The sequence below is a fragment of the Bactrocera neohumeralis genome, chromosome 2 (genome assembly GCF_024586455.1).
Source record: "Bactrocera neohumeralis isolate Rockhampton chromosome 2, APGP_CSIRO_Bneo_wtdbg2-racon-allhic-juicebox.fasta_v2, whole genome shotgun sequence".
In the NCBI taxonomy this organism is placed as follows: Eukaryota; Metazoa; Arthropoda; class Insecta; order Diptera; family Tephritidae; genus Bactrocera; species Bactrocera neohumeralis.
In genome coordinates this window covers 45,877,827-45,897,394 of record NC_065919.1, presented here as the reverse complement: position 1 = coordinate 45,897,394, position 19,568 = coordinate 45,877,827, and the positions used below count along the sequence as shown (strand labels likewise).

The following is a 19,568-nucleotide window of genomic DNA, read 5'->3' as shown; positions in this document are numbered from 1 at the left end:
GTGTGTTTCGAGAAAAATGCGTTTATAGTGCCGGGTGTGCACTCCGAGCACTCCGAGCGCTCCGAACGTCGAGCGGTATTATTATTTTGGGCCTTTTTCGAAACCTTCCAATGGTAAAGTGGGTTTCTACAATAATTCTAAGGGTATAAGGCAACAGAAAATGCAAACAAAAAAAATTTCAAATTTCAAAAAAAAATTCAAATTTCAAAAAAAATTTCAAAAAAAATTACCCTTCTGACCCCTTAAAATAAACATTTCAATCCCAAACTCGGAATTAAAAATAATAACAAAAAAATGTTTAACCCCAAAAGCCAGTTTAAAAATGTATTTTTAGTTTTTTAATTTCCAAAACCGGTTTGAAATTAAAAAAAAGTTTAATCCAAGCACATCTTTATGTATTAAAAAAAATAAATGTTTTTAAATTTAACATTTTTCGCGTTTGCGTATTTTGTGTTCTACCATTTTTAAATAAAACTTGCTCACGGGCATCAAAAACAAAATTAAAAAATAATTTTTCATTTTTTATTATTATGTAAATTAAAAAAAAAAACCCACACATTGTAATTAAAAATTGAAAATCTAATTTTAGAATTAAAAATTTGATTTTCAAACAAAAATTAAATTTTCGAATAAAAAAAAATATTTTTATAAAATTTTGGATTTCTTAAAATTTTGTATTTTTTGAAAAACTTAGTATTATTTTTTAAATATTTTTAAGAATTTTGTATTTTTTAAAGAACTTTGTATTCTTTTTCAAGACTTTTTATTTTTTAAGAGTTTTGCTTCTTTTACTTCTGCAAGCTTAAATTAATAAAATTGTAAATTAATAAATTTTGCGCACTAATTCTTTTTTGTTACATACTATTTTTGTACATATGTATGTATGTATGGCGCAATATACGTATAAAAACAAACTTGTAGAAGATGCTCATGTTATTTTAAACATAATTTCATTCAATTTATTTGTTTAATTGTTGTTGGGTACATTAAGCAACAGTGGTTGGCCTTTAGTCTAACTTAAATCATATAAAAAAAAACAATTCATTTGTCTGTTGCTTCTTTGGAAACCAAAACAATATGTATGTATCATACATATAACGCTTAAGATGCTTAAATGTTGATGAAGAGTGGATGCACAATTCACTATTCCTATAACTTTCTATAATGTAAGTTCGATACATTCAATATTAGTTATCCTTTGTTTTTGTTTTTGTATCTATGATAAAGAAAATACATACTATTGAATGTGTAGATTTTCAAAATTTCATAAACGTCCTAATAACCGCTATTCATTAGATTATCATATGTGTAATCCGATGCGCATGACAATTGATTTTCAAATAACTAACTTTTTTTTATCAAATACATACATACCATACATAGACTATAATTTGTTCGACCATTTTCAGATGGAGACTATATAAGCATTTATGCAGAAATTTAATAAAACAAGCTGATAAAATGCGAAAAAGCTATTATATACCAAAGCTTTTATTTGGACTTTTATTTTTTCACGAACTTATGGAAAATTAAGCAAATAAAATTAAATGCTTCTATAAATAATGTTGGAGGAAAAAAAGGATTGTTTAGCTGAAGTTAGGAGAAAATTAGAGAAAAATTTAAAAAAATTAAAGAAAATAATAGAAAAAATAAAAAAAAATATAAAAAAAAAATAAAAAAAAAATAAAAAAAATAAATAAAAATAAATAAAAAAATTTAAAAAAAATATTAAAAAAAAATAACAAAATGTAGAAATAAAAAAAAGTTAAAAAAGAAAAAAAATTTAAAAAATAAAATAAAATATAAAAAAAATTAAAAACAAGAAAAAACGTTAACTTCGGCTGCACCGAAGCTAATATACCCTTCACAGGTGTATTTCTTTTAGTAACTATGTGTCCAGGTGTAAGGAAGCTATATGCTATTGTAATCCGATCTGAACAGTTTTTGTGGAGATTATATTGTTACCTTAAGCAGTAATCCATGCCAAATTTCGTGAAGATACCACGTCAAATGCAAAAGTTTTCCCTACAAGAACTTGATTCCCATCGTTCAGTTTGTATGGCAGCTACATATATGTTATAGTGGTCCGATATCGGCAGTTCCGACAAATGAGCAGCATCTTGAAGAGAAAATGACGTTTACAAAATTTCAAAACGATATCTGAAAAACTGAGGGACTAGTTCGTATATATACAGACAGACGGACGGACGGACAGACAGACAGACGAACATGGCTAAATCGACTCAGCTCAACATACTGATCACTTATATATGTATATACTTTATAGGGTCTCCGACGCTTCCTTCTGGGTGTTACAAACTTCGTGACAAACTTAATATACCCTGTTCAGGGTATAAAAAAAAAAAAAAAAAAATTTTTTAAATTAAAAAAAAATTATTAAAAAAGAAAATTATTAAAAAAATAAATTATTAAAAAAAAATCAAGAATATAAAAAATAAAAAAAAATAAAAAAAAAATAAATTAAAGAAAAATTTAAAAAATATAGCTTAAAGTGAAAGGATGACGATGAAAAGAATTAGAGAAAATTTATTAAATTTTTAAATTAGTTATAATTATTATCCGACCAATTTTTTCCTTAATTTTTTTTATAATATTTAGTACTTTTTTGTTATATTAATTGAATATTTAATTTTTTTTGTTTTCCATTGCAATACATAAACTATATTTTTCCAAAAACTGCATGCAGATTGAGCACATTATGTAACCAAATTTAATTTTAATTGCGTAAAAACAAAATCACATATCAAATGTAACGCTAATGCATGCCCAGCTTCGATGCAGCTGATGATTTATTCTAAAACAAGTTAAGAATTTTGTTAGTATTTAGACTTACTAATTTAGGTTATAAAATAAAGTCAAGTTTGAGACTCGAAAAGTTCATTAGCAAATTACAAACTAAGAGAAAACAATTTTTTATTTAAACTAAAAAAAGTTTTCTTTAAACTATAAAAAAAAGTTTTCTTTAAACTATAAAAAAAAGTTTTCTTTTATTTAAACTATAAAAAATTGTTTCATTAACCCATATTGGAAAAATTATCAACATTTTTGCCAATACTTGATAAATCATAAAAGATTTTCATAAAATAATTCATGCTTGCATTTGGCAAATTAGTATGCTAGTGAACTTAACTTATTTAAAGCGAATTCCATCTGAAAATGGCTTACACATCTAGATTTTTTATGTATTGCTTTAACACTCCGCTTGTTTGCTTCAACACATACATATATATGTAAATATTAGCCTAAACAACTACTTACCGCATTAATTCGTTATTCATTAATTCAGTAATATTTATAATACTCATTTAAATTACAGACACATACACGTAGATATTAAGGGAGAAAAACTTTCTTAAAACCATGATACGCCACAAACAATTTCTACTAACTCCCAGCAGTTTGCCACGCCTTCTCAATATAACTATTATTACTAAAGTGCAACCAAACCACTTTACGCCTCGACGGTGAAGGGATCGCGCGAATGATGTATTTTCAAGTGTTTGTTGTGATTTGTCTTCGTTGTGGAACTTTTGCCGCATATGGTACACTGAAATGGCCGCTCGCCTGTGTGTATGCGTCGATGTTCGATAAGATAGTAATGCCGATGGAAGGACTTTTTGCACAGGTCACAGGTGAACTTCTTATTGCCGTGATGTTCGCGCCGATGTCGCATATAATTGTATTTCCTGATGAATTTGCAGCCACAATACTCGCATGTGTACGGTTTAATTTGTTTGTGTGCATTCATGTGATTCTTGAAATCGACTTCGCGCACAAACGCCTTGGGGCAGTGTTCACATTTGAATGGTTTCGATGTGCGATTGGCATGCACCCAAGAGTGTATTTTCAAATTCCATTTGGTGGAGAAGGATTTATTGCAAATTGCACAGTCATGTTGTGTGTCCATCGAATGCGTGGCCATGTGTGCCTTGATGGAGGATTTGGCAAATGTTTGCTTGCACAGGGGACACTCCATCGGCTCGGCATAATCGAACTTGTCGGAGTGCGCCAAACGTATGTGGCGGCGCAAGGAGTTCGCGTGCACGAAGCGATCACAACAGTATGGACAACATTTCGGCTTGGCATCGTGTGTCTCTTTGTGCCACAGGAAGCGCGCCTTTGATGGTAACACCTCACCGCAATGGCAAACATACTCCTTCTTCCTTATGATTTGCTTGCCGTGCCGCTTGCGATGTTGTGTCAAATTCGAATAGCGTTTGAAGTATTTCCCTACAACCCAAAAATATGAATTTAGTATTGAAGTAGAGTACAAAAAACAAAGTGTGAAAACTTACCGCATACTTTGCACTTGAGTGGCGTATGTCCGGTGTGCATGCGCATATGTTCCACCAACGCGCTGCGCACCACGAACTTTTTCTCACACACATTACAACCGAACTCCTTCCAGCCCAAGTGGCGTTTCAAATGTAATGAGAAATTCTTCCAACGTTGAAACGTTTTGCCACACGTAAAGCATTGGGCGGGATGCTCGCTCAAATGTGCATCGTACAATTTGACCGAAGTGAAATTGCGTCGGCACACGTAACAGAAAAAGATCGATTGTTCAATGAGTTTCTGCTCCATTTCACTTAGGTTATGGCTATCTTTCAGTGTCGAAATATTGTAGGAAACCAACATGCGGTAAAGCGCCGCCAATTTAGTGGCTGGTGTGGTCATCGCCAGTGGTTGTAATAGCGGCTTTGTATCCAGTGCGTCGCCGGCAACATCACCAACACCGCCGGCTATGTTTGCATTGCTTGCGGGCAATAATGGCATACCCTGCTTGTCATCAACTAGCTCTGGCTTGGCATCAACACTCTCACTGTTGCCAGCTGTTGACGTAGAGGCAACTGTTGCCGCCACCGCTGGCGGTGCAGCAGCTAATGGCTGATAGGCATTTTCTACCTCAATTTTTACAATGTCCTGTTTCGAATCCTCCAGGAATTCCATGCTATCAGAACGCACAAGCGAACTACTGCAACCTTCAGCCATATTTACCACTACCACATTGTCCACACCGCCAGCGACGGCATTGGATGAGGAAGGTATGGCATCAGGCGCCGTCACAGCGGCATCTGGACGTTGCACGCATATCAAGCGCCGATTCTGACGCACATAGTTGTGTTGCAGTATCATATGTGAATTGCGATCCTTCAGCTTGGGAAACTCTGCCGTGCAATGTGTACACTGATAGACTTTCTTGCGCTGTCGCCTTTGCTCTGCGCCCAATGTGGGCGTGCCGTTGGTAGCGGCAGCAGCTGCCGCTGATGAAGTTGCAGATTCGGCATTTTGACTTAACTGTTGTAGCTGTTCATGTGCCTGCAGTTGTTGGCTGCTTTGTGGCTGGGGTAATAATAACTGTTGTGACGTAATAGTTGCGGTAGGTTGAACGCGTGACACAGTCGCCTTTTCAACTCGACCAGTGGCAGTGCCACTACCACCATGACTGTCCCGCTTTCGTTTCTTCTTGTTAGATGTTGATGTGGATGGTAAGACATCAGTATGTCGTGCGAATAGCTGGAAATTACTATTGCCGCTGCCGGTAGCATTTGCTGCAGCTGAGGTAGTTGCTTCCAAAGGAAGACGAAAATCGAAGCTAATCGAAGTAGACAAAAATATATGTAAAATATTAATAAAAATCAGAAACGGGTTGTAAAAATATATGCTGACCTTTTGCCTGAACGGTTAGCTGGTGCCGTACCAGTTGCCGCAGCTGAGGCGCTCAAATCCTGTACAGTGAAATATTCGTCATGGTTCCAACCATTCTCATGCTGGAATATGCCGGGAAAGGTGGTTTTGAAAAAGCGCGCAGAAATCTCGCCATACATCTATATAACAAAATTCAAATTTATTTAATTTAAATTTCAGGCAAGCATTAAACCAGTGAGGAATAACCAGCACCGGCAGCATAAGGTTTCAAAATCGTCTTTATATAATTCCCCTCTACTCACCGGTTGACTCCACGAGTTTTCAATGTCGCAGTTGCTCTCTTGTCCGGAAATCTCGCCCTTAGCAGGCATCTTTTCATCCGTGCGTATGTTCAGCGCATCAGCCGTGCAACCGCCAGCCAAGCTACTCTCTGTGGCAGCAGCAAACGATGATGAAGTTGAAGATGGCGCACCAGGCATGCCAACTAAAACCTCACGCTTACAAGTATCGAGATCCAAGTATTTACCCACATCACCGCCGTCGACAGCGGCATTGCAGTCCACGGCCAGCGCCGCTTCGAAATCAGCATTAGCCGTGGCCAATGCATGGTGATACCAATGCGATGCAGTGCTGCCCATTTCACCGGCGCTGCCATGTACGCCACCAAAGTGGTTGGTATGTGTTTGTTGCTGTTGCGTGGAACTGGTAGAGTCATCGGTGTGTATAGTATTGCTGCCGGATGCAAGTGTTGCGGCTGTGGTGGCGTCTTGCGCCGCCTGCTGATAAATGGCAGAAAAATTGCCGCCTTTGCTGTCAGCTGCTTGTAAGCCACTGCCTGCGCCACTAACGCTGCCACCGTGACCGTAAAGAAAACTGAACGGATAATCTGTGAAGTTGTGGTGCAGGTGTTGTTGTTGCTGCTGTTGTTGTTGGTGTTGCAGCTGTTGGTGATGATGCTGCTGCTGCTGTTGTTGCTGCTGCTGTTGCTGCACCAGATTTAAGTCTCTCACATGCGAAGTGGTGGTGCTGCTGGTGGCACTGGTGGGTACATCCGAAGCTGATTGCGACTGAGAATATGACGACGAAATGACTACCTCTTGCACATCATCGTGTGCTATGAATTCGTCTTCGCACCGCAAGGCGGCATGTGACTCGGTGCTGCTGGTATTGCTGTTAGGGTGTAACGTTGCTGGCTTTGGCGCATTCACTTTGCTTGCGGTGTTCGAGAAGATCGAACTGGCAGAGAGAAAATTGGTTGCGACGTTGTGCGGTGCCTCGTGTTTCTTCGAATTAGCGAAGTCCAACAAGACGCGCGCATCATCAGTCGCTGCATTGTCGTTAGAATTGCTACCGTCTTTATCTTCCTCTTTGAAAGGTTGTAGAAAGTTTGTTGGTGCTTCTTGCACACCGCCTACTTGTTCGGTCTTGCATTGTATAATGGGTGCACCAGTGTTATCAACATTTGAGGTTAGATGATTCTCAAGTATGCTATGGGCCAAATTTTGGTTGCCATTGATGCTGATTCTATGGGTATTGCTGTCGTAGGCTGAGGAACTCGGTTCACTTTTAATCAATTTCTGTGCTATTGTATGATGCGTGGGCTGCTCTTTGTCTTGCTGTGACTGACGGATTTTCTCTTGCATTTCCATTTGTGCTTTTGTCGAAGTTGTTGGTTGTTCGCATAGTGCTTCTTCAATGATTATTTGACTATTTATATCTTTAACATCCACATTCCGATTGCAATTGGAATTGATGTTGTTACTGTTGTAGTTAGCATTTGCATCAGTCTTTGTTGCTTTTGGCTTGATAATCAGCTTCTTTGGGCCTCTTTTCTGCACTGGCAGTGTGGTTGAAGTTGGCGCTCTCGTATGCAACAGTGATTGCTCCTCTATTTTGGAAGTAAGATCCACTTGCGGCTGCGAGAAACCATGTATGTCTTCCATGGGATTAAGTGGACGCGGTGGATTATGCGCGTTTTGCTCATCTTGCAGTTGTATTATATGTTGACGTGACAAATCTTGTATAATTATTGATGTTACTTGTGATTGAGCTGCTAATGCAGGCTCGTCGTCAAACATACTTCGTGATTGTGTTCCCGTTGCATCCGAAGCAATCGTTGGTTGCTGCGCCATATCTTTTTGCGTCTGCTGTTGTTGACTAGTTGTTGCCATGCGTATAACACTGGTCACGTGACTTGAGCACATCGCCGTGCCTGCGGCCGATGTTGTCGGCATAGCGCCATTGTCAGCCGGTTTTACATTGTCACTACTGTCATTTATTCTAACCTTATTGCTACTACAATTATTTTCAACTATTTTTTCAGTCTCATTTTTGTTGTTGGCGATTGTAGGTGGTTCAATTACAGTTGATGCTTGAAAATCGTTAAGCGGTTTTTGTGTTTCGAAAAACTCTGGTTTTCGTTCAGCGAATTTGTGTTGTTCCTGTTCCTGTTGCGGAGTCGGCACTTCGTAGTCGTCATCGGGTGGCTCTTCCTTTTCAACTTTGAGCAAAGGTATAGGCATTGTGCTCGGTAGCGTATTACTCTTCGCTGTTATTTTACTCGACGCTATTATGTTACCGACCAAATCGAGGTATTCATCTAAGTTTAGCTGCACATCACTAAGCACTGTAATAGTGTTTTTGGAGCTACGTTTGCGCGATGTACCCGCCGCATTATTAGTTTGATTGGCATTTGTTGTGGAGCAGCTCGGCAACATATTCGATTCGTTAATTACATTTGCACTCGAATTCGATGACGAACTTGGATCGCTGCTCACATCCACATGAGCAGCACTCGAAGTTGTACAATGTTGGGGTGTTGTTCTGTCGCAATTTGTATTCGTGTTGCTGCTGCAACTGGCGCTTGCCACATCTGATTTATCACTACCGTATATTTTTGTTTGTACCTTACCATCAGCTGATGCAGTGCTCTTATTGCTACTTGTTTCTGCTTCTTTTACTTGCGCATTCACATTCACTTGAGATTTGTTAGCTTTCCGTAATTGCTCGTCTGAGAGATTTTCTTCGCATTCGATATCCATGGGTATGACTTCGTTTGCTTTCGCAGTGTCATCGATTGTTGAAACCTTCTTGCTATCGTTGTCTTTAATATCACCGTTATCGCCATCCGCATCATCATCATCATCGTCTTCTTTCTCATTGTCTTCGTGTATATGCAACACGCTTAATGGCGACTGATATATACGCTCGATTACCGAAAATTCACCATTGTCCTTCTCAACGCATTCCACAATGTGCTTCGGTGTTTCCTGAACTATAAAATCGCCGTTGTCGCGTTCCAGATAATGCGCCACCGGTGATTCTGCGTAACGTAACACTGAAGACGACGAAGGAGATTGCACAGCTGTCATCAGCAATGCATTGTATGGCGAAGCGATTTGGCGCATGCCAGGTGACGATGACATGGTAACAATGGCTGGTGTGGTGGTTGCTGCCGATGCAGTTACAGTCGTTGATGGAGGAAGCGGTTGACTTGTTGCTGCGGTGCTGACATCAATGACATCTGTTGCAACTCGTTGTTGTACGGCTGGCATAGCTTTGACCGGAGCACCAAAATGTGACAATGTATGTGGTAATTGTTGTTGGTGAAGCTGGTGCAAGTTGGTTGGTGTGCGTGTGGGTGGTGGCGGTGGCGGAAGCAATTCCGTTGGTTTCGTACCCATGGTAGCTTTTGCGTTTGCAGTTGGAATATTTGCAAGTGTGTGTTGTTGGTGATGCTGGTGGAGTTGTTGCAACGATGGCGTACAGTTCGCCAATGCCTGTGATTGTGTGGCATGCATTGTGACACGTTGTTGTATCTGGCGTGTTAGCTGCTGATGGTGCTGTTGTTGCTGATGCGATTGTTGTTGCAGTTGCAGATGTTGTTGTTGTATGTGGTTTTTATCTGTAGTGGCATGTTTGTTTTTGTTTTGGTTATTTTGAGATCGAATTTGACTTATCGCTGTGCCATAAGCGGGCGGTGGTTTCTGATGTTGCAGTTGTGTTGATGCGTGGAATGGAAACAGCTGAAAATGAAATTACCAAAAATAATCGAATGAGGAATGAAGAACACATACATACATTACAAACTTACCGTGGGCGGTGGTGTTGGCAAAGCAGCTGAATAATATATTTTCAAGTTCTGTTGTTGCTGCTGTTGTTGTTGCTGATTATGAGCATGTTGCTGTTGTTGATACTGATGTTGTAGCTGTGGATGCGGCTGTTGGATCGGATGCATTTGTATGTGACGGTGTGAGGCAGCATTGCTTGCAAATAAATTGTTTGAATGTGATTGATGTAATAATTTGTTTGGCACTTGACCGACCACTAGTGGCATTGCTGCCATTGGTGGAGGTGGTGGTGGCAAAATATTGCGCTGTTGTGCAATTTCTATGTGTGCACTTGCACTATCCATGTGCGGTTTTGGTTTTTGCAGTTGATTCTTTTGCTGTTGTTGTTGTTGCTGGTGTCGCTGCTCTAATTGACTGGTTGCTAATTGTTTTTGTTGCATTTGGTGGTATCTATTAGCCGCATAATCATCAAATTGGCCGGGTAACTGCACTTGCCCAATACCGTTGGCAGGCACTGCCGTTGTGACAGACACTTGTACTTTATCACTTAGACTACCGGCGTCAGTTTTGATCTCCCTTTTATTCTCTAACTTCTTATTGTTTGCGTTTGCCGCTACATCAACTGACGCTCTTAACGTCGCTGATGTAGAAGGGGCGCTTGCAGTTGAAGTCGACGGTTTATTTATTGCCGATATGCCACAAAACGCATTTGCAAAACTCTGACTGCTAATTTGAGCTGTGTCATTAACGGCAAAATTGGATGTGCCACTCGTCGCCGAATTGCTGGTTGCATCCGAATCAGTTGATATCGTGGCGGGAATTGGCTTTTCATCCGGATCAGCTTTGGGTGCGCTACCGCCACTTAATGACGCGGCCAGTGCAGTACTAGCAGCGCTACCACCACTCCCCGAAATGGTCATTTGCACAAGTGCCTTAATCACTTGCTCTTTAGGATGTGTCTCCAAATGATCTGAGAGATTCATGCCAGCATGCAGGAACAGTGTGCATACCGGACACTGTACGTTTTCCCCCATTTTGTGTGTTTTTATTTCTACGCTTCGTGATCGTTGTATGTATTAGGTTTAATGTGATAATGCTGTTGCAGTAATTACTTCAAGACAGTATGGCTTGAAATCATAAAATCGGTTCAGTTCCTTCTTTAGCCATCTTCGTTAGAACATCAGTAAATTAAGCGAGGATGCATCAATCTAGAAAATATATTGAGTATATTAAAAAATTTCTATTAAAATTTCTGTCTAAAGCACTGCGGGAAATAACAAATAAATACTTCTTTATTAGAATGATAGAAGAGAATGTTAAATATAAATTTTCGTTAAGGTGGCACTCAACAACAATATACCCAACGGAAAATACTAAGCACCATACTACACTAAAATTAATTTACGCTCTCAAATGAAATACAGCTGCTTTTAAACAGCTTTTTTCTTTAGTGCACCCTAGTGTAGCGCTTACACCATTAATTTGTCCTTAATTGCTGAACAACAATCAAAAACGAAGTTTTAATACTAAAGGGTATAGGAAGGCTTGTTACTTTCTTTTGACCTGTAAGTTTGTATGCAGCTATATGCTGTAGTGCTGCGATATATTTCATGAAGAGCCATCTTCAAATAAAAAAGATGTTCATGCGAGAGCTTGGTTTGTATGGCAGCGGTATGCTATAGATGTCTGGCATCGACGATACGTAAAAATGTCCATCTTTTGGTGTGAAAAGGACGTGGGCAAAATTTCATATCGGGATTTCTAAAACTTAGGCCCTAGTTCACATACATACATATATACAAATCTCTGACGGTTTCATCTTGCTAAACTTTAAATTTTATACCTTTTTCAAGTATTAAAACAAAGAAAAAATTTTCTTTAAGAATTTCTTACAATTAATAAATTTTGTCACAAAAGTTCTGTTCACTTGTCGAATTCTTAAAAGTTAAAAATATATGAAAGTATAAAATAGTTTAAAATTTTCATACTATTAGACTACTCTCAGCTATTTTAGCGAGAACTTCATTGTATGTTGTTACGTTTGTATATACTATTTGCCACGTAAATTTACCCTATAGCCCACAAACTAAATTTGAAGTTTTATTCAAGAACAGAGATTCTTACTCTTGCTTACCAAAACTCAATACAACACTTGTAGGTACATACATATGTCATTTCTCATATGCTTGTTGTCGACTCAATAAAATATGAATTAATAAAATAAACAACGATTGGGGTCGTTATTCGAGTGTGACCTTCAAATTGAATACCTAATCGACTATATTTAAATTACCCTGTACGGCGTTTATCACACGAGTAACCGCTTACTAAAGTCATCATACCTTCGCACATAAAATAAGCACAAAATTATAAATGTTGTAGCTGAAAGGCTAAATCGATTCGATGATAACTGGTAAAAATGTGACGAAAGGAGTGCAAGTAATCGTGTCCTCTGATCCAAGGAAGACATATGTACGATTGTGAAAACAAAGCAGATATCAAAGGAAAAACAATTTATGAAAACGATCACACGAGTCGAAGATGAGAATGAACTGCGACTATATACATACATACATACACATAGTATATGTATACACAAATGCACATGAGTATGTACTGTTTATTAAACCAAGAAATTATCTACTATGTGGACTATATATCAATACACATATCAGTATGAACGTTTGTAAAAAAATTATGAAGGCTATGTGTAAGTTAAATACGAGTAAAGGAGTTTGTCAGGAGGAAAATGACAATAAAGTGCCTTAAATACAAACTCGATAAGCATTCATTCTTTCAAAGTGTAAATGCATATTTCTCTGGTGACGAGAAAATGCAAAGCATGGGGCAGGAAAGAGAACTCAATCTACATATATGGTGAAGTGCACATTGAAGCACACAGGTTATACTTACACATACACAACTTTGACAGAAGGTAATGAGGCACATATTCATACGTACGTGAGTATACAGGCGGAGCACTGGTTGAGCATTATTATATTGTTGTTATTGTTTTTACTATGCGCATCTTCAACGATCAATTTATATATGTATGTATGTATACCGTATGGGGTGCAGCAGACGATAATAATGACGGCAAAAGCAAACGAACACATGCAAACTCTGTGATTAAGGAACTAAATGAACAAGAGGCATAAGCAAACGAACAACAAAGTACCAGATAAAAACAAAAACAAAGTTAAACATTTAAAGCTTGAAATACATGTTCAACAATGTGTATGAACGTACTTATGTATGTACATACATACATATGTATATAAATTTTTATATACTTTAATAAGTACGTAGATATGTAGATATGTTCGAATGAAGTAGCTCTGACATGGTGTGGCGAATAATAATAATACAAGCACGAAATGTGAAGTACACACAACAAAGAGGCGAAATGTACCAATGGAATTATACACAGATGAAATGTAAGACGATACAGCCAAAATGGTGTGCCGGGAGAACAAGCAAATATGAGAAGCAAAAGGAACAGGTAGATTGTGATATAAGAAATGTCGAGAAACGGTAGTTCCTAATAAATAATTTAATATTTTCTGCCATTTCTAATATCACAAGAAAACATTTATGCATAATCCTATAGGTTTGTTCATAAAGGCACACACCATCACAATAAATTGAAAAAAGAGCAAGCGAAACTTGGAAAATCTTGGCACAGCTACTTGGTCCGTGTAGAGTCATGAGTTTGAGATACTACCCTTATTGATTTTTCAAAATCAAGGAGTACATCTCCCACTCAATTCATCATCTGCGAATCCACACTATGCGTTAGATGCGTAGAACCAATACGTATACAATTGTTTGTAGCACATAGACACAAAAATTTACAAGCAAAAGAATTCTATTAGTACTGATTTTCATACTAAATTATTAACACGTGCCTCTAAATAAGCATGCAGATATCTGATTGTAAATTAACAAACAATTCGAATGTAAATATGTTCGTTTATATGTATATATTTGATGTCCAACTAGTTAACTCCACCAAAGCTTACCATTACCACTTCCAGTATTGTGAACATGTATGCTACACTTTCTGTTAGTGTTTTTGCTTCACCTCCCACCGCTTGTAAGAGTGATCGCTTTCAATGACTTCCAAGCTCTGTTTTGCCCTTTTTAGTGGTTTGCTTGTTGCATATGTAGATAATTATGTACATATGTATGTTTTTTAAAGATTTTTTTTTTTGTTTTTCAATAATTTTCAGCACACATACACAGAGTTACAACACAGTATCTTCTTTTCCTTTTTTAGTTTTTTTTTATATCACTATACAAATTTTTTCATAGTTTTCAAGGGGTGTTCACATTATTAAACATAGCAATGTTCCCATTACAAATGTCTTTGGAACGAGTACACTGAGTATGGTCAAACTGGGATGGCGACAAATTGTGTGGAACGGAAATAACGCTTTTTTACTTTTATATAGTCATGGAACGTAGCGAAAGCAACAAAGATAATTGAATTTTATTTCACCGTTCTTCACTCACGCATTTATGATACTGCAGAAAGATATGGAATGGTATTTCTTGTTCTCATTGTTTTAACTAAAAAAGTTACAAATTGTTATGACCCCAGTTATTGCGTCCAAGTTAACTTGTTTGTGTGTTGTTACTACTGTGCTGGTGCTGGTATCGACCTTAAACCGCAGTCGATATGGGGTGCCGATCCTTGAGTTCTACCTTAGCTCCTCCTTATTAGAGTTCGTTCCTGTCACTCACAGACGTTCAATGACACAATTTTTTATTTCTTTTTTACGTATAGCCCCATACACTCCTTCCAAAGCATGTAATGCGAATGCTTCAACTGCTGCTTGTGTATGCGATTGCGAGGCCGTCCGACGGAGACCCGTTCGTATAAGTCACACAAAAGAATTTTTACATGCGATTTTCACGACTAATCTTGGCTATAATCTATATATTTCAGATGAAATCATTACTACACTGGTTTGTGCTGTGTTTTTCACTATTTTTGCATATTTCCAAACACTGTAAATAACTTTAATTCAGTTGAAAATATTCTGCACCGAAATGAAAAATTACGACAACGTCTAGATATTGTGTAGTAATAGAGTACACATTTTGACAATGGCCGACACAGAGTGCTCTCGAACAGACAATTTATAGCTACGTTCGAGGACTCAAATCATAGCAAGTGTTCAACGATTAAAAATTATAACACATAACAAAAATTATATTTAATTTTTTTACATACTTTTTTAAATGAACAATATTTATTAATTTTGGTAAAGGTTCAGCTTATTTTTTATAAAAATATTTTTAACGAATCATTGGTATGAACAAAATATATTTTACCTAATTTATTTCTTATTTCTAATCTTTTTGTTTTACTCTTTATCCTTGATACTACTTTAATTAATAGGTTTATTTTCACAATTTTGCAACAAAAATTTAATTTTGTTAAAATTACCATTAAATTAACTTAAAATTTTTAATGAATTGTTATATATGAGCACGTTGAACATACCACAGCTAATACAGCCCTGTATTTGTTGTCAACGTGAGTCGTTTTCAGCTGTATGATTTGCCGCTGACATATAGGAAAAAATATTAAATTTTAAAACATCTATAAATTTCTTTGAAATTTTATTAGAAAGTCTTAGAAAGGTGAAATTGCGGATTTAAATTTAAAAGGACTACAGAGACCTAAAAACGTAAACATGGCGGATAAAAATTCCGAACAAAGTATTATGGATAAGTCCATGCGATCCGTTTTCGGTAAGTTTTTATATATTCTTTACCTTTATAGAAATGGTAAACTATACGCTATACTATTAACATTTCTTGAATAGTGGGCAATATTCCATATGAAGCAACGGAGGAGAAACTTAAGGAGATTTTTAGTGAGGTGGGACCGGTCCTATCACTCAAGTAAGCATAATGCCCTCAAGCTGATTGTAAATTTTTATAACTAATGCATTTATAGGCTAGTATTTGATCGTGAAAGTGGAAAGCCTAAAGGTTTTGGGTTTTGTGAATACAAAGATCAGGAAACGGCTCTTAGTGCCATGCGTAATTTAAATGGTTATGAAATCGGTGGTCGTACACTACGTGTAGACAACGCTTGTACTGAAAAGTCTCGCATGGAGATGCAACAGCTGCTGCAAGGCCCCCAAATTGAGAATCCCTATGGCGAACATTGTGATCCAGATCAGGCACCAGAAATAATCACAAAGACCGTGGCATCTTTGCCACCAGAGCAAATGTATGAGTTGATGAAGCATATGAAGCTTTGTATACAAAACAATCCTTCAGAATCTCGTCAAATGTTGATGTTAAATCCTCAACTTGCATACGCTTTGTTGCAATCAATGGTTGTAATGCGTATAGTTGACCCGCAAGCAGCATTGGTAAGGACACTTTAACAAATGTGAATGAACATTTATATCTTAATTTTCACTTTTATAGGGAATGCTGTTCAAAGCAAATCAGATGCCACCTGTACTTGGTGGAAATCCGTTGTCTGGAAGTGTGCAGTCGCAAAGTATATCGTCAAATATTATGCAACAATCACAGCCACAACCGACACAGCCGCCGCCATTAGTTGGAGGACCACCAATGCCCGTACCCGGTCCGAATTTCAATGTAATGCAAGGCGGTGATATTGATTTACGCGCTATGAGCGGTCCTGCATTAGGTGGACCCGGCAACATGGATCCAAGGCAAATGGATCCGCGCATGGCTCGAAATATTGACCAAGATATGCGCGCTATGCCGAATCCTGTACCGCCACCACACATGGATCCACGTGCACAGCGGCAGATGCCACCACAACAGGTCAATCCACAACCGTCATTCCCAACGGATCCGCGACAACGACAAATCGACCCCCGACTTCGTGGAAACGCAGGTGGCCCACCGGGCATACCAGGTCCCACTATGTCACAGCAACAACAAACAGCTCAGCAGCAGCTGCAAAATCGTTTAGCTTCGAATTGTGGCATACCAAACGATGCAACGGATCAGGAAAAAGCCGCTCTTATTATGCAAGTGTTGCAACTATCTGATGAGCAGATTTCGCAATTACCACCGGAGCAACGCGCCAGTATTTTGGTACTCAAGGAGCAGATCGCAAAGAGCACACAGCGTTAATTTCCAATATATTCACTATATAAATGAAAAACTGGATTGCGTATGACTTAACTATTTCCAATTTAATAATAGGTACCAATGTAATGTATAATTGGTTTTTTCAGACACAATAAAAAATTGAACATTCGATTATAAAAATAATGTTGTATACATATTTATTGTAGCTTATGGCAGGGTGACCAAGGCTTGATGTAGTTTTTGCACTGCCGTATTAACAATTTGTCGCAAACTTTCATCTTCCGGGCAATGCACTTGCTAAAAATAAAATAAATGTTAACAAATATATAAATTTAGGCATATTATTTAACTAACCAGTGTTTCCAAATTCACTTCGGCTCGCTTTCCGGCCACTGTAACGGGCAAAACATCGCCTTTGAACATCTTTGGTACTGAATGCTCGCCAAATGTATCCTGCAGTGTTTCCACTAAACATTCATTAAAATGTGTGCGATCCGATTTGGCTATAGCCGTGGTGCCCTTAATGTTAGTACCACCCATTTCAGTTTGCATTATGCAAGCGAGTACAGAGTCGGCGAACATATCGTTAACGGGCGTTGCCTGCCACTCCATTATAATTATTTTTCCCTCCACCGATAAGTCGATGCACTTAAATGCGCGAATATGTTTTTCTTCCTCTAGTACTTCCGTCGTGCCGGCACCACCAATTCGATCCAGCAGTAACTTTAAGGTGCTTACCGAACTATTCCATGGTATGGATTGTCGCTGTGTTACAACGGACATACTCATGTCGGTGTATTCTGAAAATAATTACATTAATACAAATATTGTCAACGTATTTAACAGGTAACTTACTCGACAAATCAGAAGCTGCAAGCAGATGGTATTTGAAGTCGCGTTTCACTAGGACTCCAGATAATTTATTACCAACTTCTGGCTTTGTAGCCGCTAAATTACCCATTACTTTGGCGGTTTTTTCGCCACGGAAGTATAGCTCCACGGAATGTGTGTTTCGGGGATTGTAGAATTTGATGTTTGTGGTAGTATCGGCTTCATATTCACGCTGCAATGCCATTTTAAGACGGGACATTTCGTTCTGCTCACCATGAACCAAAACCTTGACGATTGAGATATTTAATACTAGACAAAACTTATACAAAATAAGTTTAAAGGGAACTTACCACATGTTGAGGTTTTAGCAGTCGTATAAATTCGCTGGTTTGCTGGTAGTCAGTATGTGCAGAAAATGAAATATAATCCACAGACATATTTAATGGCAACTTTTGTCCAGCTAAAGTCGTAATTTCTTCTGGTTCAGACAGTATGGTTTTAGCCAATGTGCCCTCAACACAGTAGCCAGCAATAATGACACCATTTTTGGGATCTGTGCACCAATTTTCGAATAATTCTCGCGACAAACCACTTTGCATCATACCAGGTGACGCCATCACAACACAGGGACCGATGTCGTCAAAATGATCTATGCCTTTCAGATTTGAAATGTGTCGAAACACAAATGGATTATTCACAGCGATTTGGCGTCGTATCTTGTCATTCATGGCATTAATATATGTTTGATATACAGCCATGCATTTCTTAGCCAGCGATGATGCATAGTAAATGGGTATTTCGTGCAGTTCAGGATTCTGTGACCAATATTCGTCTAGTATAAGTAGCAACTCTTGAGCGCGTCCTAAAGCAAATACCGGTATCAAGCAACGACCACCCTGCTGTACCGTCTTTTGCACCAATGATGTAAATCTGTTTTCACGATCTTCGCGCTTTTCATGAATATGAGTACCATAGGTTGATTCTGTTATGAGGACGTCTGGTTTAACTGGTGGTATCTCGGCAGCCATCAAATGGCGATCTTCCTGTCTAGAAAAGTCACCTGTGTAAAGTATCTTCACGCCGGCAATTTCAATTAGAAACATAGCAGCACCGAGTACATGTCCTGCATTGTAAGCACAAAAGCGTACACCCATAACGTCACGTTCTTCGTGGAAATTTATAGTTTCTATTTTTTCCATAGACGCCTCCAAATCCGCTTCAGTGTAGAGCATTTGCTCTGTGGAAATGTTACTAATCTTTATGTAATCCGATAACATCCAACGATATATAGCTTTCGTGGCGTGTGTCATAAAGCATCGCCCACGAAAACTGGTCTTCATCAGAAACCATGGCAGCGCACCGCAGTGATCCAAGTGAAAACTATACATAATTTAACAACAATTAGTTGTATGTGAGTGATTTTTATAGTAGTTATTTATGTTGTGCTACTTACTGCGATATAAAGAGGAGATCAACTTCATCAGCTTCTATTAAGTCTACATAAGGCAATGCATCCATACCGGATAAACCCGGGTGTATGCCGCAATCAAGCTATATAATTTAAAACTGTATTTTGGTTTATGTTTAAATACAAAAATTTTGCAATAAATACCATGATTTTCTTTCCCTTAAAGTCAAGCATTATACAAGATCTTCCAACTTCCTGACCGGCCCCCCTAAAAGTAAGATATTATTACAATTACTGAAGTGTATATTTATATTTTTTTCTTACAGTGGCTTAATTTGAAGAAGGTCACTTTCTTCTGCCGGTACTCTATCATCATTACGTTGTGACATTTTAGTGAATGTTTAATATAAATTATTATAATTATTTGAAAATAAACACGCGTTTAAAGATGCAAACAGAGAATGGCAAATAGCTTGAAAATTTGGACGCCAGCC

At 37.9% G+C, this 19,568-nt stretch overlaps 3 protein-coding genes across 3 annotated transcripts; 1 reads left to right on the top strand and 2 right to left on the bottom strand.

Annotated features, from left to right (window-relative positions):
- Nucleotides 1-3,035: 3,035 nt before the first annotated feature.
- Nucleotides 3,036-14,835, bottom strand: LOC126751316 (uncharacterized). The gene is made up of 6 exons (XM_050461488.1): nucleotides 13,763-14,835; nucleotides 9,764-10,948; nucleotides 5,973-9,695; nucleotides 5,692-5,849; nucleotides 4,317-5,617; nucleotides 3,036-4,251 (listed from the first exon to the last, which is right to left on the bottom strand). Exons 2-6 carry the CDS (start codon nucleotides 10,772-10,774, stop codon nucleotides 3,473-3,475), a joined length of 6,972 nt encoding a protein of 2,323 aa, XP_050317445.1. The 5' UTR covers nucleotides 10,775-10,948; nucleotides 13,763-14,835; the 3' UTR covers nucleotides 3,036-3,472.
- A 438-nt stretch (nucleotides 14,836-15,273) lies between these two features.
- Nucleotides 15,274-17,018, top strand: LOC126751330 (cleavage stimulation factor subunit 2). Its single transcript, XM_050461516.1, has 4 exons — nucleotides 15,274-15,503; nucleotides 15,578-15,656; nucleotides 15,712-16,135; nucleotides 16,194-17,018. The coding sequence occupies exons 1-4, from the start codon at nucleotides 15,446-15,448 to the stop codon at nucleotides 16,875-16,877; spliced, it is 1,245 nt and encodes a 414-aa protein (XP_050317473.1). The 5' UTR covers nucleotides 15,274-15,445; the 3' UTR covers nucleotides 16,878-17,018.
- On the bottom strand, nucleotides 16,914-19,558 carry LOC126751327 (cleavage and polyadenylation specificity factor 73). The gene is made up of 7 exons (XM_050461511.1): nucleotides 19,399-19,558; nucleotides 19,279-19,342; nucleotides 19,120-19,217; nucleotides 18,017-19,046; nucleotides 17,691-17,952; nucleotides 17,190-17,635; nucleotides 16,914-17,132 (listed from the first exon to the last, which is right to left on the bottom strand). The coding sequence occupies exons 1-7, from the start codon at nucleotides 19,461-19,463 to the stop codon at nucleotides 17,043-17,045; spliced, it is 2,055 nt and encodes a 684-aa protein (XP_050317468.1). The 5' UTR covers nucleotides 19,464-19,558; the 3' UTR covers nucleotides 16,914-17,042.
- Nucleotides 19,559-19,568: the final 10 nt, after the last annotated feature.

Coding starts and splice junctions, on each gene's coding strand:
- LOC126751316 (XM_050461488.1), bottom strand. CDS start 10,774: ATGGGGGAAAACGTACAGTGTCCGGTATGCACACTGTTCCTGCATGCT. Junction 5,850..5,972: donor AAAACTCGTGGAGTCAACCG/GTGAGTAGAGGG, acceptor TTTGTTATATAG/ATGTATGGCGAGATTTCTGC. Junction 5,618..5,691: donor GCTAACCGTTCAGGCAAAAG/GTCAGCATATAT, acceptor TACTTCGATTAG/CTTCGATTTTCGTCTTCCTT.
- LOC126751330 (XM_050461516.1), top strand. CDS start 15,446: ATGGCGGATAAAAATTCCGAACAAAGTATTATGGATAAGTCCATGCGA. Junction 15,504..15,577: donor GTCCATGCGATCCGTTTTCG/GTAAGTTTTTAT, acceptor TTTCTTGAATAG/TGGGCAATATTCCATATGAA. Junction 16,136..16,193: donor TTGACCCGCAAGCAGCATTG/GTAAGGACACTT, acceptor TCACTTTTATAG/GGAATGCTGTTCAAAGCAAA.
- LOC126751327 (XM_050461511.1), bottom strand. CDS start 19,463: ATGTCACAACGTAATGATGATAGAGTACCGGCAGAAGAAAGTGACCTT. Junction 19,343..19,398: donor CTTCTTCAAATTAAGCCACT/GTAAGAAAAAAA, acceptor TCTTACTTTTAG/GGGGGCCGGTCAGGAAGTTG. Junction 19,047..19,119: donor GATCTCCTCTTTATATCGCA/GTAAGTAGCACA, acceptor AATTATGTATAG/TTTTCACTTGGATCACTGCG.